This window comes from Eurosta solidaginis, chromosome 5, assembly GCF_040869045.1.
Source record: "Eurosta solidaginis isolate ZX-2024a chromosome 5, ASM4086904v1, whole genome shotgun sequence".
Taxonomy (NCBI): Eukaryota; Metazoa; Arthropoda; class Insecta; order Diptera; family Tephritidae; genus Eurosta; species Eurosta solidaginis.
This window is the reverse complement of record NC_090323.1, coordinates 201695404-201723286: the sequence shown is the minus strand read 5'-3', so window position 1 is coordinate 201723286 and position 27883 is coordinate 201695404. Positions and strand designations below refer to the sequence as shown.

The following is a 27883-nucleotide window of genomic DNA, read 5'->3' as shown; positions in this document are numbered from 1 at the left end:
TTTATAGAAGCACGACGCAAATAGGAAGAGAAGTTGGGCCTAAATCCCCTCAGAGGTAAATCCCGCCAAGTATTTATTTAATTAATTAAATTATCACATTTTGTTTTATAATCGATACATTCTAATGTAGACTTCCATCATACAACCCAAGAAACTTTTAGGCTGCTATCAATAACAAATATGTGTAATACTCTCGTTCTGATAGAAAGACACATATGTACCTACTATATCCAATAAGCTTAAGTTAGTTCTCTGTGTATTTTTGCTATAAATTGAGAGAATCTTAATCATTCGGCACACAATAAACTGATTGTTTGAGGCGAAAGCACGTTCGAAAATTGTTCTCGAAATGGGGGGGAATTTTTGTCTAGTATTCTTCATAGTGATCGCATGTCAGAATTTCGGTGCATATGCAAAGGCTAGAGACTACAAGTAAGTGAACATACGTATACACAAATGGCCGTGAATTCGTAAAACGGATCACTTTGTACATGGCATGAAGCAAAGTATAATGTAACGTGTGGATCTTAGAGTACGTTTTGGCCCAACACTTTTACCGAAATATTTTTTAAAAATTTCCAGGTTTGCGATGGTTAATAAAGGATTAAAGTTATTGGTCTTCTTTCTTAACATTAGAGCATATAAATCTTCGGTAAAAGTCTAGAACAGGGGTCGACTGCTAATACGCCTCCAAAAATATCGAGAGAAGTGTCAAAAAACGCGTATTGACCTCGACAATAACAATCCGAAGGCGGAAAAGAAAAATTGTATCTCTGTCCGGAGACAGTTGAAGTTGGCCATTTTCATGTGGTTGTTGTAATGTTGTTGTGCACTGGAAAACAATTTTGTGTACGAAGGGTTTTGCACACATTTAATTTTGATCCCACTTCATTGGTGGACCGGCCAGGGTAAGTTTTATAAGCTCGGCCGAATGCCGCTAATTTTGAATGGTGTTCTGCGCAAAAATACTATGGATCCCACGCCCGGTTTCGGGGGGACCCGGGGTCATTTTCACATTTCTTTTCCGCCTTCGGATTATTGTTGTCATGGTCAATATGCGTCTTTTGACACCTCTCTCGATATTTTTGGACGCGTATTGGCAGTCGACCCCTGTTCTATACTACTACCAAATCTTCGTTTATGAATAAAAAACAGTCATCGACGCTAGTGTATGGCAGTGGTGTATATTTTCCGGTAGTGATAAAATAGCGGCGACACAAACCTTTTTTCGAAAAAGGCTATTTCAAATCCGGCGCCCTATCACGATTAGTGGTTGAAACCCATTTTCAATCAAACAGCAGCTATGCAAATGTCGAACTATTTCTAAAAATTATAATAAGTTATGGATCTCATGAGTACCTTTTATCGCTAGTTTACATAGGTCACTAATCCAATCCACCATTTCACAGCTATTAGGGGGACTCATGTAACCGTATAAATGCCTTATAAAGTGTGTAAACGTATAAATTTATCTAGTGCGTAAACGAGCTGTCAAATTTTGTATGAAAAATCATTTACACAATTTGTATAAATTTACGCACACATTTCATTGTGTAAATGCGGTAAACTCAAAGGAATGCAACCTTGCAGACATTACAGCAGGCATTTTCATCAGAAATCTCCAACATCAGCAAGTAAAGGCGTTTTAGTTTTGATTTGTCACTTAATTTTGGCATTTTTTAATTTGTATAACAATCAAAAAAATTTTGTTTGGCAATAATACAGCTGATAAACAATCAAGTTTATCAAGAGTATTACTAGGTGCGTTCATATAACAGCGTGTGTAAATGGATATAATTTTACACCTTATAAATTTATATGCTTTCATGAGTCCCCCTATTATGATTTAAAAAATGAGTTTTGAGCACGGATCGTAAAACGCAATTCGGACGCCGTTTTGGTAAGGTTTGAAATTCAGTACAAAACTTGCTAACATTTTCTTAAAACTTGGCATTGTCCGGAACGCAGGGCCGGATTAACCATCACCGGCCCCTAGGCAACCATCAATTTGGGGGCCCTTTTTTCACGTCCCTTCCCTTCTTTTTTCGATTAAAAAATACAAACATATCTTTCATAAAAAGTGTATTGTAATAATATCAATAAAATTACTGTCTACATTTTAAACATGTGGTTTTCTACATTAGTTTTCGGCAAATTCATGCAAAGTATACCTAACATCTCGAGTCGCTCTTGACGTGTTGTAGCTCTTTCAGCAGCTTTGATTCTTTTTAATTGGATAAAGCTGGAGACATTGGTGCTTTATCGGTAACCGTATCGGTAACCTTTTAACAGCTGATTCTCCAATCGATTATTGGTGCCGCTAAGGTCGTAACCGTATCGTAGCAAACCAATTGGGTTTTGGTTTACCATCGTAACGATAAACAGCTGATTACGTTAGGGATACGGATACAGCGATACGACATACGGCACCAATGACTCCGGCTTAAGCTGTTACCCTACAAGACAGGTACCCGTTATCTAATCGATTACTTAATCGTTACCAATAACTTGGTCGCCAATTATCGTCTTAATGACTTTTACATTGCTGTCGGGAAAAAGGTAACGCATGCGCTCTCTCAAAATAGTGTACGTGTGACTCGCTTTCTCGCTCTTACCTATTGTGTTTTCGACATTCCTTCTCGCTCGATGTTATTTACATTTTTAAGTTACTTCATTAGGTATGTTTTCGTTATCGGTAACCAAAACATATGCAACAACAACAACACGGGTAACTGGCCTATCGGTTACCCGTACCGGTTACCTTCTGTCAATTCGCTTTTTATATGAATGAAACGCGTTCCTAAATAAATAATATTTAATTATGAGTAAATTATGTATACAATGGTTTTTACAAATAATTTCCTTAATTTTCTAGTAAACCTTACATATGTGCATATTTATATGTACAAACTTCATATGTAAAGACATAAACTCATTCGTAGTCCTGTCCTTTCTGAAACCATTTTGAGTTTCGAAGCTCACACTGATGGTGCTCAATTTTTCCTGCGCGGGTGGTGTTGTTAGTATCAATTTGCATAGATATGAGTATTGTAGATATAACACCGGAATATATGCACCCCCATTTCGTGCTATCAAAGTCGATTTGCAGGTGATGTTGAGCCTATGAACTTGACCCTTTCCCATAATATGCGTGGTAGGGCCTTATGTGTGATACTAAAAAGGCCGAGGGACAGTTGTCGCAGTTTTCTTGTAGTTTGAGCAAATGTACGTTCTTCTTACAGCCACAGCTGGAATATTGCTATGCCCACATCGTCAAATCGAATTACCTAGAATGAAAAAGAAACGAATATCAGTAAGGATAGATAATAAGTTTTTAATATAACCGGAAGTGCTTAATAAATACAAGATACTCAAGGGGATTTCAGATAACCAGAATCAGGACCTGTAAAGTAAATTCAAGTGAACCTCCACCATGCCCAGGCATCTTCCGGTAGCGGGGGTACCCGAAGATTATAACAAGGGATAATTGATAGATGTTGGGGTAATAGATAGTAAATTAGGCGTGCTACAAAAACAAAAACGAATAAATGCAGATGACTGTTTAATCCATTATGCGAAGTTCTTTGAATGGATGTGCAAATTGAAACGGGCAAAGTACTGCTAAAACTGCTTTCCCCGAGTAACCCGGGGACGAATTGATATGACTACGTCTATTCTTCTTTAGCAGCAGTGCCGAGCACCAATTCCCTTTTGAACAGGAAAGTAAACGTTTGGTTGTCTGCAAGTTTATCATATGCCAGTACAGAACATACTCGTTTGCTGGATCTGAGCAGTACATCTAATTTTCCCAGATTTTCTGGGCTCAGCGAGGGTATCCTCCTGAATGGTGCATGTGTACCCTGCTGCCTTGCCTGGCCGCTCAACCAACAACACCAGGCACGACAGAACTTGCCTTGCGACACGCAAAGTGCACTCACGCTTCTCATGGCTCCAGCGGGTTAGTGGGCTTAGAGTATACCCGTGGTAGCTATGCCTGTCGTAAGAGGCGACTAAAATACCAAATTGATTCAAGGGGTTTTGTAGCGCAATCCTTTCAATGGGTTGCCAGCGCAATATATAGCCTCTCCAACCCAATTGTCAACGTCACCTACTCGTGGCGAATCCTGTTTCTTTAACAGCCGAGGCTCTGGCGACCTCATGTTCCTTATGGATCTACATTTGAAGGCGCTTAGTTAGCTGACATCGCTTACTTAACCGGTAGATTCTAAAGTAAAAACCAAAACACAAAATATAGGTTAGGTTGAAGTGGCCGGTTCATGAGGATCTCACATAGACTGAATGAGTCCGTAGTGTTACCAGAAGTTTGTTTTAACGACCAAGCTGAAAACCCTATCAAGAACCAGGACCTATGTTATAAAAAAACTCCGTCCTCTTGACAAATACTAGAAGCTTCCTAGGACTTAAGCCACTTGCTGCTTCTAGATCTGACAGCTACAAACCAAAGCAAAAAAGTACAAATGTACATACATATATACATATTCAATAATACTCCAATTAAAGGCAGACATATATAAAAAGCTTGGTCGCTTTGATGCTGTGGCAGTGGCTTAAGTTATTAATAAAACAACTTGTCGCTTTCCGCGTTATGAAGCGACCAAATCAATTATGGCAATCCGCGTATACGGCCATGGATATATAAATATCAATGCTCGTAGCAATTAGCCGACGAAATACAATAGGCACGAGCCAAATTATGTGTCTTCGGTGGTTAAAAGTGTTGCCGTTTATACCTTTAATAACTCACAGTTAAAAGGGGAATTTATTATAAAATTAAAATAAACGAATTTATTGCTCTTTTGCGAAATAATGTTATATTTCTTCGCAAAATTACTTTAATTTATTTCGCCGCTCTCATATATTAATTTTTATCTATGAAAATAATGTAAAATTCTTACTTTGTACTGACATGTGATAAACAAGTCAGCATATACAGTATGACATCACAGTGCGAATTCGGGCCAGAAACGGGTAAAACACCACTCTTATGTAGCAACTGCAACACAGTTGCTGCAAATTTGGCAGCGTGACTGCGCGAACAATTTTTCGGCAGAATATGATAGGGGGTTTCAAATAGCAAATAAAAATTTCCATAAGCTGTGACAACTCGGCAATTCAGGATATGGGAAAATTATTTGCAATAATTTATATGAACAATGGATGGAAAGTTTTAGATTATATAGTTAATATGTTAGTGGACAAATACTAGGCAATATCTGTACATGTTTATTTGCATTTTTTACTACCATATTAGTACTTTCATACAGGCTTATAAATAGTTTGGTATTATTTCATAGGAAAAGTGCGGGGTTATGAAAGTAGTTATGCTCGTCATAATGAATACCCCCAATATGCATCGAAGTTGGAATTTATAAAATCGCAAACATTTGTCTTTTGACGATTTTATCAAATGCCATGTTGCCGAATTGCAAATTGCCACGTTGCCGAATTCTATCACCAATTCGGACAACTTAAGAAGAAGCATTTATGAATGAAAAATCAAGAGGAAGCTAGTTTTCAGGATTTTGCGATTTACATACAAAACATGAGCATACATATGTACATATGTATGTGTGCTTGTGCGTATGGTTGGATGGTTGAAGTGAATTTTGTTTTGTTTGTCAACATGCGAATATAAAAATATTTCTTAGCTTACATATGAACATAGATTTGTACATATGCTTGTGCGTAAGAATAGTTTTTGTAGGAAGTGGTTGATTGAAACAGTTTGTCTTTTATTTGAACATGTGAATGTACAAACATTTGTTAGCTTATGCATGGATATATTGGTATCAATGAAGTGGGTGGGAAATGGGGGTGTAGGCTGATCTTTAGTTTAGGAATATATGTGTGTACATATATACCAATCTAGGTTTGTTTATACCCACTCACCATTTAGGTGATTAAATTTTCAATTTCCCTACATATCAATATAATTTGATTACTCTTTCTGACAAAATAATGAGTTATTCACGCAAATGCTAAATAACATAAGAATATTCGTAGTAATAAATATAAAAGTTGTATTGCCCCTCTTCATTTACCTTAATTTTAAATTAAATTCACTCCGATAATTCTTTCCGACACAATTCCTCTTTAGAACTTTGGCATATGCTCCTCTGTGGGTGCTCCATGGAGTACTACAGTGAAAGTACTTTGGAAAGTACTCTCACGTATGTACTCTATGGAATACTCACAAACAAAGCGAGAGTGGGATCACCTACTCCTCTCCTAGGACATCGCAATGTTAATTGGAGCACATTTTTTGTATGAATAAAGATTAGTTTTGGAATACTCCTATATTCCCAAAGGAGTATTCCTTACCTTATTTATGGAGTACTCGCGTTTTTTGAAGAGAGGTTCACAGTGCGATTATCGATGTTTTTTTCTAAGTATCGAGTACTGTATTCCCAATTCTTATTCCTTTTTCTAGCGTTAGAATTACCAGCGTCTAAAATTTTGGTAAAACAAATAAAATATGAATAAATAAAATGACATAATATCAGATTTGTGTTTATTTTAGATGAATACTTAAAAAGTTGGTGTCTCTGAATATTGAAAAATTCTTACAAAAGTTCATTGTGAAAGGTACGTTATTCTTTCCGTATTATATACACATATATACATGTATTCGTATATGTAGATATACACGCAACAGAAGAAATCATTGAGTTGTGTTGCCAAAAAGCTACGAAGTACAAAGTAAATTATTTTGATCCATTTTGACAAAATCAGTAATACTTTTGCAATATGCCACTATTGCAAAATATGTTATAAAACTAGTGGTAATACGTCCAATTTGTTTCACTACGATCGTTATAGCATACAACTGCAAATTTAGATCACATAGCTCGCCAAATAAGATCCATTTTTATATGAAAAAAACATTAAGATCATTGTTTACTATATAGTTTGGCAGCTTAAGTAGAGGTTATGTTGCGAATAGAGTGGAAGGCAGTGGACTAGGCAGTCGAATGTCATATAATGAAGGAATGGTGTTCGGAGTTTTTTCAAAGTTAAAAAAAAAATGATAAAAGCTTTAATATAAATAAAACTATTGTTTTAATGACAACAAAAACGCCATATATATTCTATATACATTAATTGGCAAGGATTACCTCACTTTAAAATTTGAATTAAATAATCTAAAGTTTTTTTTTGAAACTGAGTCGAGAACTGTGCGTGTGAATGTGCGAATTTTCACCGATCAGCTGTTAGTTGCGCTACTTGGTAAAATTTACAATGATTAAGATCTATCACCACGTAAAAAGGCTTCTGACAGCACCCTACAAAGGTTTAGTCACCGCAGACGTTCGAACTTTTGTCTAGAGTTGTGCCCTTTCGTTGATTTCAGAGATTCGAATCTTTCGTTCTTTTCCTGATGAACGAACAAGTTGTTCTTTTTGTTCATCTGTTCTTTTTTTTTTCAAGCAAATTTGATCACTGCTGCTCGCACCCGCGAAAAAAGCCAACAAGTATAGATGGGGGTGTGTATGCAGCAATGCTTTGTGTAGGTATATTTAAATGAGTAATGAATAAATAAGTTAATATATATATGTATAATTAACTTCAAAAAAAGTTACAAATTTCGGAAGATCCAGGAAATTGAAAGAGTACAGACACAAATTGTAAATATGAACTTTTCAAGTTTAATAAATGTAATAATTAGTTTCTTACAAAACATGTCGTTCATAAATAGTCCATACATATATTGTTGTAGCAGTGCCACACACAAAGATGACCACATATATCTTTAGTGTAAGTGGCATCACCGACATAAGTGCTCACTGTGAATTTCTGCGTATGTATGTATGAATTTACAATGTTCGCGAACGAGAAGAGTGAAAGAATAACATTAGATAAAACGAACTAAAAGAACAAATGAACTAAAAGAACGAAAAGAACCGAAATCGAAGATGTTGTTGTTGTTGTTGTTGTAGCGATTAGGTTACTCCCCGAAAGCTTTGGGGAGTGTTATCGATGTGATGGTCCTTTGTCGGATACAGATCCGATACGCTCCGGTAACACAGCACCATTAAGGTGCTGGCCCGACCATCTCGGGAACGATTTATATGGCCACATTGAACCTTCAGGCCATCCCTCCCTCCCCACCCCCAAGTTCCATGAGGAGCTTGGGGTCGCCAGAGCCTCGTCTGTTAGTGAAACGGGATTCGCCGCTCGAAGGTGAGGTTGACAATTGGGTTGGAGAAGCTATATATTGCGCTACACAACCCCTTGAATCTCCCGAAATCGAAGATCTAGTTCACTTGTTCAGTTGGGAGACCCGGTCAATTGAACAAGTTCAGAGCGAAACGACCCAACTCTACTTTTGTCATAGTGGATGACATAGGGTGTTGTAACTTTGTATATACAATCGTTTCGCTGTATAAGCTACCATCTCGGACAACTTTGCAGCGTGTGTTTTATAATCGTTTCGAAGCTATGAAGACAATATTACATATATATACATGTACATATTGTATTTACATAAATGTCTGATATATACCTGATATTACTTTTAAATTGAGTAAGCGCTTTTCATTATAAAAAAAATTCGATATATATCGCGATATATCGATACCCTCCCTGTTAAATATCGAGTAAGCCGAATATCGATACTTTTGCAGCTCTACACAGAACACAGTGATCGTTTGGAGCGAAAGCTCGTGCACATTGTTTACTATATAGTTTGGCAGCTTAAGTAGAGGTCAGGCATGCTTAACCAACGAAACGATATCATTTCGTTACGATAATCAACGTTAATAAACGAAACGAAGTCATTTCGTTTCGTTTATTAACGTTAAGATCGTCAAATTAACGAAATGATTTCGTTTCGTTTTCTGCCATATCAAAACGAAATCAAATCGTTTATGTTGATTATTAATTTCAAACTATGCTGGCAAAGCTGATTGATGGCGGAGTCATTAAAGGTGAAAGCATTAGCCAAGCTGATTGCAACTTTTCTCATGAATTTTGACAGTACAAACATTTCTCAGAGTATTTTTGACATTACCACCAACGAATTACACAAACAAATTACATAGAGTTTGTGTGTGTATGTGCGCTCGTTGTTGCCACTTTACGGCTTCACCATGGCTATAGCATTGCCAGCACAATTCAAACATAAAGTATCACGTTTTTGTTAACGTTTTTAACGTTAACGAAAGCTTTTCGTTTCGGTTAAAAACGAGATACAATTTATCTTGATAATTTCTTTATCGATAATATTTCGAAGTGTTTCAACCGAAACGGTGGAAATTTTTTGATAAACGATTAGCTTAACGTTAAGGTGCATCCCTGGTAGAGGTTATGTTGCGAATAGAGTGGAAGGCAGTGGACTAGGCAGTCGAATGTCATATAATGAAGGAATGGTGTTCGGAGATTTTTCGAAGTTAAAAAAAACAAGTAAGGAAGGTTAAGTTCGGGTGTAACCGAACATTACATACTCAGTTGAGAGCTATGGTGACAACATAAGGGAAAATAACCATGTAGGAAAATGAACCGAGGGAAACCCTGGACTGTGTATCAAATGAAAGGCGTTAAAGAGTATTTTATGAGGGAGTGGGCCATAGTTCTATAGGTGGATGCCATTTAGGGATATAGCCATAAAGGTGGATCAGGGTTGACTCTAGAATGCGTTTGTACGATATGGGTTTCAAATGAAAGGTGTTAATGAGTATTTTAAAAGGGAGTAATCCTTAGTTCCATAGGTGGACACCATTTCGAGATATCGCCACAAAGGTGGACCAGGGGTGACCCTAGAATTTGTTTGTACAATATGGGTATCAAAAAAAAGATGTTAATGAGCATTTTAAAAGGGAGTAATCCTTAGTTCCATAGGTGCACGCCGTTTCGAGATATCGCCATAAGGTGACCAGGGGTGACCCTAGAATTTGTTTGTACAATATGGGCATCAAACGAAAGGCGTTAATGAGTATTTTAAAAGGGAGTGGGCCTTAGTTCTATAGGTGGACGCCGTTTCGAAATATCGCCCTAAAGGTGGACCAGGGGTGACTCTAGAATATGTTTGTACGATATGGGTATCAAATTAAAGGTATTAATAAGGGTTTTAAAAGGGAGTGGTGGTTGTTGTATAGGTGGTCGCCTTTTCGAGATATCGCCATAAAGGTGGACCAGGGGTGACTATAGAACGCGTTTGCACGATATGGGTATCAAATGAAAGGTGCTAATGAGTATTTTAAAAGGGAGTAATCCTTAGTTCCATAGGTGGACGCGGTTTCGATATATCGCCATAAAGGTGGACCAGTGGTAACCCTAGAATTTGTTTGTACAATATGGGTATCAAAAGAAAGGTGTTTATGAGTATTTTAAAAGGGAGTAATCCTTAGTTCCATATGTGGACGCCGTTTCGAGATATCGCCATAAAGGTGGAGCAGGGGTGACCCTAGAATTTGTTTGTACAATATGGGTATCAAAAGAAAGGTGTTAATAAGTATTTTAAAAGGGCGTGGGGCTTAGTTCTATAGGTGGACGCCTTTTCGAGATATCGCCATAAAGGTGGACCAGGGGTGACTCTAGAATGAGTTTGTACGATATGGGTATCAAATTAAAGGTATTAATGAGAGTTTTAAAAGGGAGTGGTGTGAAGGCGTTTTCCAGATATAGACCAAAATGTGGACCAGGGTGACCCAGAACATCATCTGTTGGATACAGCTAATTTATTTATATATGTAATACCTGCCAAGATTTTAAGGGTTTTTTATTTCGCCCTGTAGAACTTTTTCATTTTCTTCTACTTAATATGGTAGGTGTCACAACCATTTTATAAAGTTTTTTCTAAAGTTATATTTCGCGTCAATAAAACAATCCAATTACCTTACCATGTTTCATGCTTTTTTTCGTATTTGGTATAGAATTATGGGATTTTTTCATTTTTCGTAATTTTCGGTATCGAAAAAGTTGGCGTGGTCATAGTCGGATTTTCGGTATCGAAAAAGTTGGCGTGGTCATAGTCGGATTTCGTTCATTTTTCATACCAAGATAAAGTGAGTTCAAGTAAGCACGTGAACTAAGTTCATTAAAGATATGTCGATTTTTGCCCAAGTTATCGTGTTAACGGCCATGCGGAAGGACAGACGGACGCCTGTGTATAAAAACTGGGCGTGGCATCAACCGATTTCGCCCATTTTCAGAGAAAACAGTTAATGTCATAAAATCTATGCCCCTACCAAATTTCAAAAGGATTGGTTAATTTTTGTTCGACTCATGGCGTTAAAAGTATCCTAGACAAATTAAATGAAAAAGGGCGGAGCCACGCCCATTTTGAAATTTTCTTTTATTTTTGTATTTTGTTGCACCATATCATTACTAGAGTTGAATGTTGACATAATTTACTTATATACTGTAAAGATATTAAATTTTTTGTTAAAATTTTACTTTAAAAAAATTTTTTTTTTAAAAGTGGGCGTGGTCCTTCTCCGATTTTGCTAATTTTTATTAGGCGTACATATAGTAATAGAAGTAACGTTCCTGCCAAATTTCATCAAGATATCTTCAACGACTGCCAAATTACAGCTTGCAAAACTTTTAAATTACCTTCTTTTAAAAGTGGGCGATGCCACGCCCATTGTCCAAAATTTTACTAATTTTCTATTCTGCGTCATAAGTTCAACTCATCTACCAAGTTTCGTCGCTTTAGCTGTCTTTTGTAATGAATTATCGCACTTTTTCGGTTTTTCGAAATTTTCGATATCGAAAAAGTGGGCGTGGTTATAGTCCGATATCGTTCATTTTAAATAGCGATCTGAGATGTGTACTCAGGAACCTGCATACCAAATTTCATCAAGATACCTCAAAATTTACTCAAGTTATCGTGTTAACGGACGGACGGACGGACATGGCTCAATCAAATTTTTTTTTCGATCCTGATTATTTTGATATATGGAAGTCTATATCTATCTCGATTCCTTTATATATGTACAACCAACCGTTATCCAATCAAACTTAATATACTCTGTGAGCTCTGCTCAACTGAGTATAAAAATGATAAAAGCTTTAATATAAATAAAACTATTGTTTTAACAACAACAAAAACGCCATATATATTCTGTATACATAAATATGTAAGGATTATCTCACTTTAAAATTTGAATTAAATAATCTAAAGTTTTGTTTTGAAACTGAGTCGAGAACTGTGCGTGTGAATGTGCGAATTTTCACCGATCAGCTGTTAGTTGCGCTACTTGGTAAAATTTACAATGCTCGTGCATTACTATGCATGAAATGGAAAGGAATTTGTTTTTAGTGTTCTTTATATTCATAACATATCAGAGTTTTAGTGCATCTGTAAAAGGTGAAGAGTATCAGTAAGTAAATATATCTACCTTTATGCGTATTATTTATGAATAATAAATTGGTCTAACCAATATTTTATTAGCGAATTTCATAGTGTACCTATACCAAGTGTGTTCACTAAGCGATAAACGTCAAAACTACAAACAGCCTCGCTCACCTGATGGAAATCTCAGGTCTAGAGTCGCATTTTTGGTCTCAACGACAACATTTTTGACTACCAATCGTATGGACTTTTTCAATTTTTCAATCATTCGGAGCATTCGGTAATGGTATCCATTTTGAATTCGCTGTCATTCCAAATCCAGCGAGTGCCTGTCAGAATGCTTGACAGATAAGTCAACACACTTGTACTTGTACACTATGGCGAATTTCTTAAAGTGAAAACATCGAACCAGTAATGCCAGATTGTGGGAGATTATCCGTTTTGAGGGATATTTCAGTAAAATATTTAGTAATGTTCCAGACATATTAACGTATTTCATATAAAAAAGATGTTCTTGTAGCAAAATGTATAACAAAAATAATAAATATGGTCAGCACTCTTAGACTGATGACGGAAATTTAAAAAGTCTGACTACCAGAAACGTTTCAAGCTTGTAAAATATATAAAAATAATAATTGCTTCTCGCCTGACATTGCTTAAAGAATGTTTGGACGTAGATTAATACGGCTCTTATACACGATTTCTTAGACATAATTATTTAAATTGACAGAAAATGTATTATACCTATATTACAGTACTTTATTTTCTCTGTATTTTTCTTGTATTTTCTTTTGTTTTTTGTCGCCCTCCCTCCTAATACGGTTTCAGTACTGGTGTAAATGTGTAAGCTATATTTCAAAAAACTAACGAAGTACAAGAAAAATATAACCTAGTTCCATAATGTAATGATAGAAGGTGGCGGAAGATTTGAAAGCCGTGATATCGAACGCTCTTAGCTGCAGTGAATTCCAGGTTGTATTTTGGAAGCACACGAAAATGTGGCCATAAAAGAGGACCCTTTTTCAAATAGTACTTAAATTAATACTTTTTAATTGATATTAGAGAAAAATTGTAAGTTTACAAACGGCGATGGTTACTAGGACATGTTTCTGAATTTCACTTCTTCATCAGCTAGCTTTTCGGGAGCTGAGCGTTGAACTCGAGTCTCCAACATTCATATCAGTGCAAGCCTTTTTTAGCTGCTACGCCATATGAATGTTCCGTTGTTCGCTGTACAATTGGTCTCTAAGAGTTGCCTTTTTTGTTTATATTCCTTTTGATCACCATGTAGGCACATACACTCTGTATGTAGTTTATTCCTAATGGTGTGGATATGATTTTTAGGCGTGCTTTTGAAAGCTTAGTAACATTTGTTCGGATTTTTACAGTATTTGTTTTTTTAATACTTCCGCTGTTACTATTATATCAATATGATCATATGTATTTAATTAGCGAGTTTTGCTCATATTGCTTTATACAATGGTTTTTGTAATTGATATTACTTTTTAAATAATGATAGAATATAGATGTAGCTTGATTTTAATGCAATTTTATGATAAAAACTATAAATTAAGTTTGCTTTATTGATTTTTGAAACGTTTACAGCGTATCGATTTTGCTAGTAATACTCTAGGACAGGGGCTCATCGGAGATGAGCGAGGAAATAACCAGTGTCGAAGTAGGCATATCCTTAGCAGTAGCCAAGGGGAATATCCAAAGCTTCTACTTGAAGAAAGCACAAAGTGGAACAACATCACCACCTGTGCAATATCAAAATCCATTTAGGCAAACTATGATGGAACGAGGACGAGAATCCTTCTGAACAAATCCAGGGCCAACACACGCAAACTGATAGCAGTCTGCACCGGTCATTGGGCAGTAGGTACGCATGCGGAAAAGATGGGCATTCCGTATAACTGCAGAAGCTGCAAAGATCCAAATGCCAAGGAGACAGTGGACCACTTTATGTGTAAATGTCCGGCTCTAGCTAGAGTCCGGCTAAGGTTCCTTGGAACCCCGTTTCTAGAAGACCTCAGAGGTCTATCTGTGATAGCAATCCCGAATATTCTTAATTTTATCAACAACTCTGTCTGGTTGTAATACATTGACCGTAACATTCCGTAGGTTTTAGACGATTTATGTGGCATCAAAACGGCTTTATATAGCTACTTGGGCGACCAGGGTCGCAGCCATTTTACCTACCTACTCTAGGACAGAGGTCGACTGCTAATACACTGCCAAAAATGTCGGAAAATCTGAAAGTAAAGACTGTACTAATGTCAAAAGATGTTTGCAAAAACAAACTATTTAAATTTTATGCTGAAACGGTTCTGCGACAAAAGACTATGAAAAAAATCTTGGAGCGGTTGAGGGTCATTGTTCGGATTTAAATTCTGAGACCAAAACGAGTCTTTTGAACACGCTCCTGACAGTTTGAACGGGTATTAACAGTCTACCCATGTCCTGTAGAATAACTTACTTAATTGGCGCTTAACCGTTTAAACGGTTATGGCCGTCCAACAAGGTGCGCCAGCCGCTTCTTTTCTCTGCCAACTGGTCACACCAAGGGAGTTTAAATCGTTTTCAACCTGGTCCTTCCAGCGGAGTGGTGGAAAAATTTAACAACATACAATCGTAGGACGAACAAGACCACAGGTTTATAAATTACGTTGGATATAGTAAGCTGAAGTTCTGAATTTTAGTCTTTATCCTGTAAACCTGAGAAGTTTCAATGTTGGTCACCCACCATTACAATTCGACGCTCAGGTCAACTGAAGCTAGGGGTTCGGAGCCAAAGGGATCATCGGTCACCATACTACACATCTATTCAAGCCTTCGCTGACAGTACAGAAGAAGAACGTTGTTTTAAACAACATTACATCTACATTACATAGCATACATTGTTTTTGATTTTGTCTTAACGATAAAAGATACTCCCCAAAGGTTTTGGGTAACGTTATCGGTGTAGATAGTCCTTTTCCGGATATAGATCCGGCTAGTGCCCTTAAGGTATTAGCAGTCGGCTCTCGGAACCGAATTGATGTGACCAAGTTCAGCCTTCTAGGTTATACCATCCTCTCCACACAAGCTTCTGATAGCCATTCACCTGGAATGACCATCATGGGTGGATGAATTGTACATTAATCGGGTTACTATACAAAAGTGTAATATAATGCGCCCACCTCTCAAATACCGGTGTATTGGTAGACATCTCTGAGGCTGACCGTCCATCAACTTTATTCATCAATAGTGACATACTTACCAATCTCAAGAAACCCGTAATTGGTTACTACGGACTTTTATAAAACCAAATTATTAAAACACGATCAGAAAATAACAGTTTCTACTGATTATATCCAGAAAAGAGATATTAAGGATCACATCCTCAATCACAGGACACAGGCTGTTTAGCCTACACACGGAACGTATGGAAATCCCCTTCAACGCTAGGTCTAAGAGCTGTAGTGAGACGGTTGGTAGGAAAAAGTCACCCATATTACCTGCGAGAGCTTAGCCCCAGGGAGCATTACGTCCCGAACATAAGCCAGTTTTGTGCTATACGATTTAAGGGCGGTATCAAAATGTACAGTAAAGGATAACAGGATGTATATTGACCTAACCAAATGGTTTTGAGTTAAACTTACTTACTTACTTAATTGGCGCTTAACCGTCTAAACGGTTATGGCCGTTCAACAAGGCGCGCCAGTCGCTCCTTCGCTCCGTCAACCGGCGCCAATTGGTCACACCAAGGGAGTTTAAATCGTTTTCCACCTGGTCCTTCCAACGGAGGGGGGGCCGCCCTCTACCTCTGCTTCCATAGGCGGGTTCCGATAGAAACACTTTCTTGGCAGGAGCATCATCTTTCATTCGCATAACATGGCCTAGCCAGCGCAGCCGCTGCGTTTTAATTCGCTGGACTATGTTGATGTCTGCGTATAGCTCGTACAGCTCATCATTAAATCTTCTTCGGTACTCGCCATCGCCAACGCGTAGAGGTCCATAAATCTTTCGAAGAACTTTTCTCTCGAACACTCCCAAAGCCGCTTCATCTGCTGTTGTCATGCTCCATGCTTCTGCCCCATATAGCAGGACGGGTACGATAAGTGACTTGTAGAGTATGATTTTCGTTGACCGAGAGAGAACTTTACTTTTCAATTGCCTACCTAGTCCAAAGTAGCATTTATTGGCAAGATTGATTCTTCGCTGGATTTCAGTGCTGATGTTATTGCTAGTGTTGATGCTGGTTCCCAAATAAACGAAGTCTTTTACTATTTCGAAATTATGGCTGCCAACAGTAGCGTGGTTGCCAAGGCGCATATGCGCTGACTCTTTGCTCGATGACAGCAGGTACTTCGTTTTGTCCTCATTCACCATCAAACCCATCGTTACCGCTTCTTTTTCCATTTTGGAGTAAGCATAGCTAACAGCGCGGGTATTTAGGCCGATGATATCAATGTCATCAGCATATGCCAGCAATTGCACGCTTTTATAGTATATTGTTCCAGTGCGGTTAAGTTCTGGAGCTAGTATAATTTTCTCCAGCATCAAATTAAAGAAATCGCACGATAGGGGGTCACCCTGTCTGAAACCTCGTCTAGTTTCGAACGGATCGGAGAGGTCCTTCCCAATTCTGACTGAGCTGATGGTGCTGCTCAACGTCATTTTGCACAGCCGTATAAGTTTTGCGGGGAAACCAAATTCAGACATAGCGGCATATAGGCAGCTCCTTTTCGTGCTGTCGAAGGCGGCTTTAAAGTCGACGAAGAGGTGATGTGTGTCGATTCTCTTTTCACGGGTTTTTTCCAAGATTTGGCGCATTGTGAAAATCTGGTCGATGGTAGATTTACCAGGTCTGAAGCCGCACTGATAAGGTCCAATCAGCCGGTTCACAGTGGGCTTCAATCTTTCGCACAATACACTTGAAAGGACCTTATATGCGATATTAAGAAGGCTGATTCCACGATAGTTGGTGCATTTTGCAGTATTCCCCTTCCTGTGGACTGGGCAAAGAACACTTAGATTCCAACCGCCGGGCATGCTTTCGTCCGCCCATATTTTGCTAAGAAGCTGTTGCATGCGCCTTACCAAGTCCTCGCCTCCGAACTGGAATAGCTCCGCAGGCAATCCATCAGTACCCACGGCCTTGTTGTTTTTCAATCTGGTTATTGCTATTCTAACTTCGTCATAATAGTGCGGGGGGACATATATTCCATCATCATCGATGGCGGGATCGGGTTCTTCATCTCTGCGCGGTGAATTTCTGCCTCCATTTAGGAGAGCAGAGAAGTATTCCCTCCATAATCTAAGCACTCTCTGGACATCAGTTACAAGGTCGCCGCTTTCATTCCTACAGGAGTTTGCCCCGGTCTTAAAACCTTCCGTCTGTCGCCGTATTTTTTGGTTGAATTTTCGGGCGTTATTCCTGGTGGCTAGCAGCTCAAGCTCCTCGCACTCACGCCTTTCTGCTTCTGCCTTTTTCTTCCTGAAAAGGCGTCTCGCTTCCCTTTTCAACTCACGATAGCGTTCACACACTCCGTCTTTTCTTTCGGTTGCAACGCGGTATTCTTCATCGTACCAGTTGTTTTTTCGTGGCCGCCGGTAACCAATTTTTTCCTCGGCGGTAGTACGAAGTGCTTTGGAGATATGCTCCCACTGCTCCTGTATTCTTTCAGAATGAGTTATGCTCTCAGAGAGCAGGTGTGAGAGTCGAGTTGCGAAATCATTGGTAGTCTGTTGTGATTGAAGCTTTTCGACGTCTAGCTTTCCTTGTGTTTTATGTTCCTTGGTTTTAGCCGCGTTGAGGCGGGTGCATATTTTGGCTGCAACGAGATAATGGTCCGAGTCGATGTTAGATCCTCGGATCGTGCGCACATCTAAAACACTGGAGGCATGCCGTCCGTCTATCACAACGTGATCGATCTGATTGCGAGTATTTCGATCAGGAGACAGCCATGTAGCTTGATGTATCTTTTTATGCATGAACCTCGTGCTGGATATGACCATGTTTCGAGCACCGGCAAAGTCAATCAGCCTCAGTCCGTTAGGAGAAGTTTCATTGTGTAGGCTAAACTTTCCGACTGTAGGGCCAAAAACACCTTCTTTGCCCACCCTGGCGTTAAAGTCGCCAAGCACGACTTTTATATCATGACGGGCGCAGCGCTCGTATGTGCGTTCTAATTGTTCATAAAAAGTGTATTTCACCTCATCGTCTTTCTCCTCTGTTGGCGCATGGGCGCAGATGAGTGATATATTAAAAAATGTTGCTTTTATTCGGATAGCGGCGAGACGCTCGTCCACAGGCGTGAACGCCAGCACTTGGCGACAAAGTCTCTCTCCCACCACGAATCCGACGCCGAAACTGCGCTTTGAGTTAAACACTAACAGGTTAATTCAAGCAACCAAACAACCATAAAAGCCTAGGATACTGCCACTTTTGTTTTACATACATTTTTTCCTCTGAATAAAAAAGTAGTTTTATCAAGCGACAACATTCTTATTTCTAAGGGCGTTCAAGATGGCGGCGTTAAAGCGAGAAATTGCTTACATCTGTCGCCTTCTATAATTCCATCATGACCTAGTTCATTAAAAACAAACGAGACAGTTTGTTTTTCGATAGGTTTTTTTGGCATTCGGCCGGTTTTTCTTTATTTTTTCTGACAAATGAAAATTTTATTTTTATTTTGAAAATTTTGTGCACAAACATGTAACAAAAATTACCGTTCTTGTGAAAAAAAAAACAACCAAACGACCGTGCAATATTTTTTCGGCTATATTTTCATAGTTTTATTGTAAAAAAATTTGGTGATAAAAGAAACGAAAAAAAGTCAACAATAACATGTTAAACACATGATGTAATAATAAAGGTGATGTCAACAACATAACCTCACTTTTTCGGCAGCTCTAAGTGCCAGTATTTACGTGTATTTCAAAAGTAATAAATTTGGATTGCTTAATTTTTCGTACAAATTCTTCAAATAAATTAGTTTTCTGCAAAATTTTCTCTATATTCTGTTAGGGAAATTCTATTAACGGCTTATATAGTTATAATATTTCTAAACATATAGTAGAATCTACTACGATCGTAGTAGAACTCAAAGGCAGTTCTGTATGATAGACAACCCTCTAAATTATGCATGCCGAAATTGTCAGAATAAGGGGAAACGTCAACGGGATGAGAACACCTGAATATTCATTTCATCATAGTCAAACATATTCCTTTTGTGGGCAATATTGGCCCCTCTTGCTCTCGTTGGAAATTGTGTTTGAATTTTGACTTTCCGATAAAGTTTCGTCAGGATTTTAAGCTTGGAATCCAAGCAAAGATAAAGTAGTGTCATATAGGCATTAGTGATTGAAACATATGTATATTTTTTGTTGAGCTATTTATATGAATTTTCAAGGCGACGTTTACAAGTACACTAATCGAAAATAAATCCTCAATGGATAATCTACGCGTTTGCACATGGTCCATTTCTAGGAACTAGATTATTATCTCTCAACTTTTCACGCTTCTCTTTTATATCATGATTTCAATTGGAAATTACACTATAGAGGTGATATTTTTTATTTTTTTTTCTATAAAAAATCTACATCTAAAATTTATTCATAATTGCCGATTATCGAAGGCAAAAATTTATAATGGACATCTAGTAATTTAATTAACGATTAGGACCTTAAAACGAAAATGAAGATAATAGCGTTATGGTCCATTTCTAGGAACTAGATTATTATCTCTCAACTTTTCACGCTTCTCTTTTATATCATGATTTCAATTGGAAATTACACTGTAGAGGTGATATATATTTTTTTTTTCTATAAAAAAAATCTACATCTAAAATTTATTCATAATTGCCGATTATCGAAGGCAAAAATTTATAATGGACATCTAGTAATTTAATTAACGATTAGGACCTTAAAACGAAAATGAAGATAATAGCGTTATATGTAAACTAGATCTAAATTACGAAACAAACAATTTATATTTGGGACTATTTGATTTTAGATGTGGGAAATTGGTGTAATTTTGTTGAAATTCTGGAGGTAATTTCACAGATATTATCTGGCATCACTGCATCGAACGCCTTTCATTTGCAGGGATGCAACATCGCTATAAATACGATCGATGTTTCATTATTCAAATATCGATGTCGAAAACGTCGACCTTTATCTTGATACCGATGTAGATTCGATGGTTTTAGTCCAAATATTTTTCGTAAAATTTTAATTGACCTCCTCCTTGACACCTCATTAAAAATATCAACGAAATTTCTGTTTGCATAATCAATTGCATTCCAATTAGTTTTCAGAGCTCCCGATGTTCGCAGTGAACGTATATAAATCTGGAAGCACTTTAGAATTTATATTCGGCCCTTTTCTTTCCTTCCAATTGCAGGGCTGTATACGGTTACGAATGCCAGCAGAGCATTTGCAATAAAGTTGAATTAACAGAGGAGACTATTAAAACTGCCATTAGTTTACCGGTATGTCGAATGCTTTGTGGAGAAACAAAAGTGGGTACAGTCTGGCCGCAGCCAACAAGAGGAATTATATATGAAAATGATTTATTGAATGTTGATATAAGAAATATATCATGGAAATTTCCTGATCAGTTTACCAAACAGCTACTGTTTTGGAGAGCAAGTAAAGGAAGATTTTTAAAACAGTTGGAGAATGCTAATGATGATATAAACAGTATAAACAATGGTGAATCCAAGTTAGAGATTGTAATAAAAATCAATAGAGGAACAAACGAGGTTCCGCGTCTAACTCTTGATACCGATGAAAGCTACAAGCTTTCGATATCTTATACGCCAACAGATGGTGCCATTGCTAAAATATCATCAAATACATATTTTGGTGCTCGTCATGGTTTAGAGACACTCTCACAATTAATTATTTATGACGAAATACGAAGTCAATATCTATTGTTGGCTAAGGTTGAAATTGAGGATGCGCCAGTATATAAATGGCGAGGTATATTATTGGATACATCAAGACATTTTTATTCAGTAAAGTCTATTAAACGTACCATAGGTAAGACCATGTTTACAAATCATTAATATACAATAAATCCACAATAGTTAATCCACGAGTTCACATGTGTCCCAGCCCTAGGAACTAGATCAGCTGCTGTCAAATTATTACATTTCGCTTTTAATTCGTGCTTCCCTTTAGAGATAACACCCTATAGGTGACTCTATTTCTAGGAAAAAGCGACATCCCTTAAATCTTCTTTGTTGCTTATTTTCCCGATTGAATACGGTCTAAGTATTATACTTTGTTATTAACCATTGACGTTACAACCTCAAAATCGCTTACAGCTTACAAAAAATTAACTTTATTCACCTCTAACATTCTTCAAATTTAATGGCACATAGTCGTAGTCAAAACAAAATAGGTTTTAAATTTAGTTGCCGCTTTTTTGACAGATAGGTCATAGAAAATTATGTCAAAAAGCTACAACTAAATTTAAAACCTATTTTATTTTGACTATGACTATGCGTCAATGAGCTTAAGACCACTATTATATATGCACTTATATACAATAAACAGGTAATAGTTAATCTAGACTTTCACATATGTTCCATCCATAAGAACTAGATTATTAGCTGTAAAATTTTCACGTTTCTGTTTTATTTCGAGATGGCACCCTAAAGATGGTTCTAAGTATGGGAAAAATCCTCACCTCTAAAATTTGGTCATAATTACCGATTATCGATTGAAAAAATGTGTATGGGAAATCTAATTATTTAATTTAATTCAATTATTACTACGGCTGTTTAGCAGGGATGCACCTTAACGTTAAGCTAATCGTTTATCAAAAAATTTCCACCGTTTCCGTTGAAACACTTCGAAATATTATCGATAAAGAAATTATCAAGATAAATTGTATCTCGTTTTTAACCGAAACGAAAAGCTTTCGTTAACGGTAAAAACGTTAACAAAAACGTGATACTTTATGTTTGAATTGTGCTGGCAATGCTATAGCCATGGTGAAGCCGTAAGGTGGTAACAACGAGCGCACATACACACACAAATTCCATATAATTTGTTTGTGTAATTCGTTGGTGGTAATGTCAAAAACACTCTGAGAAATGTTCGTACTGTCAAAATTCATGAGAAAAGTTGCAATCAGCTTGGCTAATGCTTTCACCTTTAATGACTCCGCCATCAATCAGCTTTGCCAGCATAGTTTGAAATTAATAATCAACATAAACGATTTGATTCCGTTTTGATACGGCAGAAAACGAAACGAAATCATTTCGTTAATTTCACGTTCTTAACGTTAATAAACGAAACGAAATGACTTTGTTTCGTTTATTAACGTTAATTATCGTAACGAAATGATATCGGTTCGTTGGTTAAGCATGCCTGCTGTTTAGGCCTAAAACTAAAACTCCTAAATAAAATTAAATGTTGGTCCTATTGAATATGCTCTCAGAATGCTATGTGATTCCGATCAGCATATTTACTAGCGTTACAAACGGACAACCGATTAGAAGTACGAAAATGAAGACAATCTCATTTTATGTAAATAGATCTTATGATACGACAATGAAGACAGCCTCGTTATATGTAAGCTAGGTCTTAAATTTGTTCATTATTACCGATATTCGAAGGGAAAAATTGATATTGGAAATGTAGTTATTTAATTACCTAGGAGTTAGTTTACACGTGTTGTTAATCCGATCCACCATTTCATACCTATTGCAAGGCGAATTCGGTACAAGATGGTGTTATCCCCCTATGACTTTTCTATGAACTTTTCGGGCTCTTTTACACGAGTAGATTTAATAATAAATTTTATTGACCAATTAATATCTTTGCTTCTTTTATTTTCTTTAGATGCCTTAGCGATGGTAAAACTCAACACTTTCCATTGGCACATAACAGATTCTCAAAGTTTTCCTCTTGAACTTAAATCCCGTCCTGAATTGCATACACTTGGTGCATATTCTCCCAAGAAAGTTTATAAACAAGAACAAATTTCTGAAATTATTCAGTATGGATTGATTCGAGGTGTACGAGTAATGCCAGAATACGATGCTCCCGCTCATGTCAGCGAAGGCTGGCAACATAAGGCGATGGTTGCTTGTTCTAATTATCAGCCTTGGCGAAGTTATTGTTTTGAACCACCATGCGGACAACTCGATCCTACTGTGGATGGATTATATCCTATATTAGAAGATATTTATCGTGAAATTTTTGAGCTATTTAATCCAGACATCTTTCATATGGGTGGCGATGAAGTGGTATCTGAATGCTGGAATTCTAGTGAAAGTATTAGAAATTGGATGCAGTCACAAGGTTGGGGTCTAGAAGAGGATGACTTCCATCGGCTTTGGGGTGATTTTCAAAATAAAGCTCTGAAGAGGGTAGATAAAGTAACTAATAATAGTAAACCGCCAATTATATTGTGGACAAGTACTTTAACACAAGAACCTTACATTGATCAATATATAGATAAATCTAGATATATTATACAAATTTGGACAAAAAGTACTAGTCTTGAAATCAAAGCTATTGTAGATCGTGGCTTCCGTGTTATCATATCGAATAGTGATGCTCTGTATTTCGATTGTGGTGGACCAAGCTGGACAGACAGTGGTAACAATTGGTGTTCCCCATTTATTGGTTGGCAGAAAGTTTATGAAAATAATTTGGATATCATTGCTGGAACGAACAAATCTCTAGTTTTGGGTGCTGAGGCAGCAGTTTGGTCAGAGCAAATCGATGAATTTACCCTCGACTATCGATTATGGCCACGTTCCAGCGCACTAGCAGAACGATTGTGGTCAAATCCTAAGCAGGGATACAGAGAAGCTGAAGCTCGCATGTTGTATCATCGTCAGCGATTAGTGGTTAACGGAATAAGTGCTGAGGCATTACAACCGGAATGGTGTCTGCAAAATGAAAAATCATGTTCATGATCTTCGGCTTAATAGATTTGCATATATTTATATTTAAATATGTTTATTAATAAATAAATGGTTTGAGCACAAATATCATTTCGTCCCGTTTCTGCGTTATACTGTTTTCACACAGACGGCTTATTGAATAATAAAGGCAGTTTTCTACATTAAGACGCTTATTGAGCTCAATCTTCCCTACAAAATTCGAATCTATTATTATTTCATTAGTAGCTAATCGAATGCCTAATGAAGTCAAAAGCACAATGCAACTCTGTTGGTAGCGTTCCGCTTCTTAGTTTTCAAAGCAAATGTCATTGCCTGCATGGCGGAACGATACAAGGTGGCCGCATCGAACAGCTGATTATAACCTTTTTTATTTGATTTGATACATCAACTACCGGCGCAGTACGATATTGACATTTGTCCATCGAATTTACAAGTACATGGAATTTTTTTTGTTTGTAGGTATGTCACCATGCTCCCACCTTGTATCGTTCCGCCATGATTGTCTATCTCATCCTTCATACTAATCGAGCAGTTACTTCTGTGTGAAAGCAAAAAATTTACGATTTCATTAGCAGGTGAAATGAGATCATTAAGTTTCTGTGTGAAAACAGTATTAAACACGTATCTACACTTTTTTGAGAAATTCGTTTTTTGATATGGCAGCACTGAGAAGCTATCACTAAATGTGGCCTGACAATGATATGTCAAAATATTATAACAGTAGTCTTTTCTATTTTAATTCTATTTCCTCGTAACTCCATTCATAGTGCGTGAGTTAAAAGAAATACTTCGTATCTACACACCTAGTACATTAAACTAAAATTATCAGTTGGTTTGATTAAAAATTAATTTCTTTATAAGTAATTGGATAAAAACGTGAAACTATAAACAATTTTTTTTTTTTTAAAGTGGTGCAGTTCGTGTATTAATGCTGTATATATGTATTTACATTTTGTCATAATTAAAAGCGTGTAAATTTTTCTAACCTTACAGATTAAAAATGTCAAGTAAAGAAAATTTCAAAGAAAGTTTAGATCTGTTAAAAATGTACTTGTTATAAAACTACAACACGAATAGTTCGTATTCCTGTAAATTTCTACATCAAGTTTTCTTTGCATATATGTTTGCATATTCTGTCAAATAAATTATTCCTAAAATAAACGCTATTGAATCTAAACGTGTTTTTCTAATTTGTTCATTTTTCGGCTCTGGTTCCAACAATATCCCTTATTTGTAATGATAGAACAGCCCGTAAGATAAACCATTTAATTAATTAAATTTCGCCATTAGCTATATTTTACGTTTCAGTGCGAGTTTAAGCAAAGAGGATAATACAATAAGAGCCGTCACTCGTTATTTTTTTGGCATTTACTCCATGTATACTGAGAGGTAGTCGCTACTTTTTTTTGGGCGAGATGTTTATAAATGTCTTCTATACATTTTCGTGGGGTATTTGTGTTTATTTTTCGACTGTATTTAATTAATTTATTTAATTCTCTTTCCAAAAATCACAGTTGCACAAGGGGCCTTCACGGCATGGATAAATGCGAGACAATTAAAAATGTCCCTCTCTTTGGTTTAAACAAAGAGGATAAATACAATAAGAGCCGTCACTCGTTATTTTGTGGCGAGTATCTCGCTGGAAAAAAAAAGTAGCGACTACCTCTCAGTATACATCGAGTAAATGCCAAAAAATAACGAGTGACGGCTCTTATTGTATTTAGCCCCTTTGGTTTAAACTTCAGTTAAAGTTGACTTGCCACTTTGTCCAATAAAGGGCCAGTTAAACTTCCTTAACCCTAACGCCACAGTCGTAACCATACTCATATCCATAACCATCTCCAATGTGATCGATTAATGGTGCCTTAACCTAAAAATCGTGAAAATTTCATAAAAATGAAGAAAACGCAAAAAATTATAAACATATTCCACAAAAAATAAGTCTCTTAGTCTAACGTATCCAAAACAATGAATAAAATCTACAAACAGTTATTAAATTCACCAACTCAAATATTTGTAGGTTATGGATATGGCGAGAAACCAAAAACCAATTGGTTGGCTATGGTATGGTTCAGAGCTGGTGAAGAATGAAATCATTTGCTTTTTGAAATTAGAGTTTTTCTACAATCAGTATATCACAATTTTTTCTTCATACGAGAATTATGCTTCCATTTTTTAATTCTGCAATCATGCAGAGAAATAAGGATTTCATTTAGCACCGCATGCAATTGAAAAGAATGCTAAATCAGACTGCAGAAATAAATATACTTAAATCAATGACTGCACTCAGGTGATTTCACATTTTTGGTGTGTGAAGTCATGCATTCAGTACCAATCACTTACTACAAAAATGCGCAAATAGTACCTAAAATAGTACGAAAAATTTTAAGTTCCTTTTTGTGAAAGCTTAGTTTTAAAAATTGGTTGAACAAGTTTTTATGAAGATATTTAGCGCGAGAAGAGTTAAAACAACTTGCTTAAAAGCATTAAGCACGACAATTTTAAAAGTGTCGAGTTATATTGAAAAAAAGTCACATTCCGGCAAGTTGAACATTCCTGTCTTTCATATTAAAATTTTTATGGGAGTTGCTGATATAGCGATTTTTTTACTTGGGCGTATTTAATTAACCCTCGGAGCCCTTTAATTTCGCTGTCACATCTTTAAAAAAATAAAGCTAAAATGCCTATAAAATTTTTTTTGTAAATTGTCATAGACAAAGTGCAAAACCACCCAAATAACACAAATCAAAACGTAAGATTTTACAGCTGTGAACCCCAGACACCCCGCTCTATACATAGAAATCATAAATTTTTTATTTTAACCTTAATTTTGAGAAATAACGGATGAATAATATGCTGCTTTCACAAATGAAATAGACTTTTTCAGTAAGCAGAAGCATTTTTAAGTTTAGAAAAATTATTATGTACCTATATTATTATGGTAAACATTGGAAAAGAAAAAGTACTCTACAGTAAGTTTTCTACCCGCTTGTAAAGTTTGCATCATCGGTTTCAATCAATTTTTTTCCCGTGTTCATTTTGATACATGTAAATCTTTATTTTTCTCGATTAGTTATGCCATTACGATGCAGAGTGACAGATGAAACGAATAACTTTATTATCTTGGGTAGAATAAAGTAAGATAGATATGAGTGGGAGTTATTGGTGCCGTATGTCGTATCGCTGTAGTCGTATCCCTAACGTAATCAGCTGTTTATCGTTACGACGGTAAACCAAAAACCAATTGGTTGGCTATGATACGGTTACGACCTTAGCGGCACCAATAATCGATTGCATTGATTCCCATAAGGTTGGTCGAATCAGCTGTTATAAGGTTACCGATACGGTTACCGATAAAGCACGAATGTCTGCAGCTATATCCAAAATTTTACATCATTTGCGCACCATACAACAACAGGGCACATTTATATAAAAATCTGTGAAAATCGGCGTGATATCGAGCAATCTATTTAAGTGCGCTTTGGGTGTAAACTATTTACTCCAAATTGCTAAACTGTACCTACTCGCTAAGAAGCATGGATCTTACTGATCTTGATTTTCTTTATTTACGTTTTTTTGTACTCTTTTTTAATAAAAAAGTTTCTTGTACTTTTACTGTTTTTTATGGTATTAGGAAAATATATATATA

At 36.7% G+C, this 27883-nt stretch overlaps 1 protein-coding gene and 1 long non-coding RNA gene across 4 annotated transcripts; one reads left to right on the top strand and one right to left on the bottom strand.

Annotated features, from left to right (window-relative positions):
• The first annotated feature begins 284 nt into the window (after nucleotides 1-284).
• Nucleotides 285-25411, top strand: LOC137252156 (chitooligosaccharidolytic beta-N-acetylglucosaminidase-like). Of its 2 annotated transcripts, XM_067787493.1 has the most exons (4): nucleotides 8675-8701; nucleotides 12228-12344; nucleotides 20709-21349; nucleotides 23162-25411. In XM_067787493.1, the coding sequence occupies exons 2-4, from the start codon at nucleotides 12253-12255 to the stop codon at nucleotides 24244-24246; spliced, it is 1818 nt and encodes a 605-aa protein (XP_067643594.1). In that variant the 5' UTR covers nucleotides 8675-8701; nucleotides 12228-12252; the 3' UTR covers nucleotides 24247-25411. The 2 variants fall into 2 exon arrangements, with proteins under 2 accessions (XP_067643595.1, XP_067643594.1); XM_067787494.1 differs by lacking the exons at nucleotides 8675-8701; nucleotides 12228-12344 and adding an exon at nucleotides 285-432.
• LOC137252157 (uncharacterized) lies at nucleotides 2808-6910 on the bottom strand. Of its 2 annotated transcripts, XR_010953459.1 has the most exons (4): nucleotides 6589-6910; nucleotides 6343-6469; nucleotides 6063-6249; nucleotides 2808-3287 (listed from the first exon to the last, which is right to left on the bottom strand). It is a non-coding gene; the product is annotated as an uncharacterized lncRNA (long non-coding RNA). The 2 variants fall into 2 exon arrangements; XR_010953458.1 differs by having other exon boundaries at nucleotides 6063-6469.
• Nucleotides 25412-27883: the final 2472 nt, after the last annotated feature.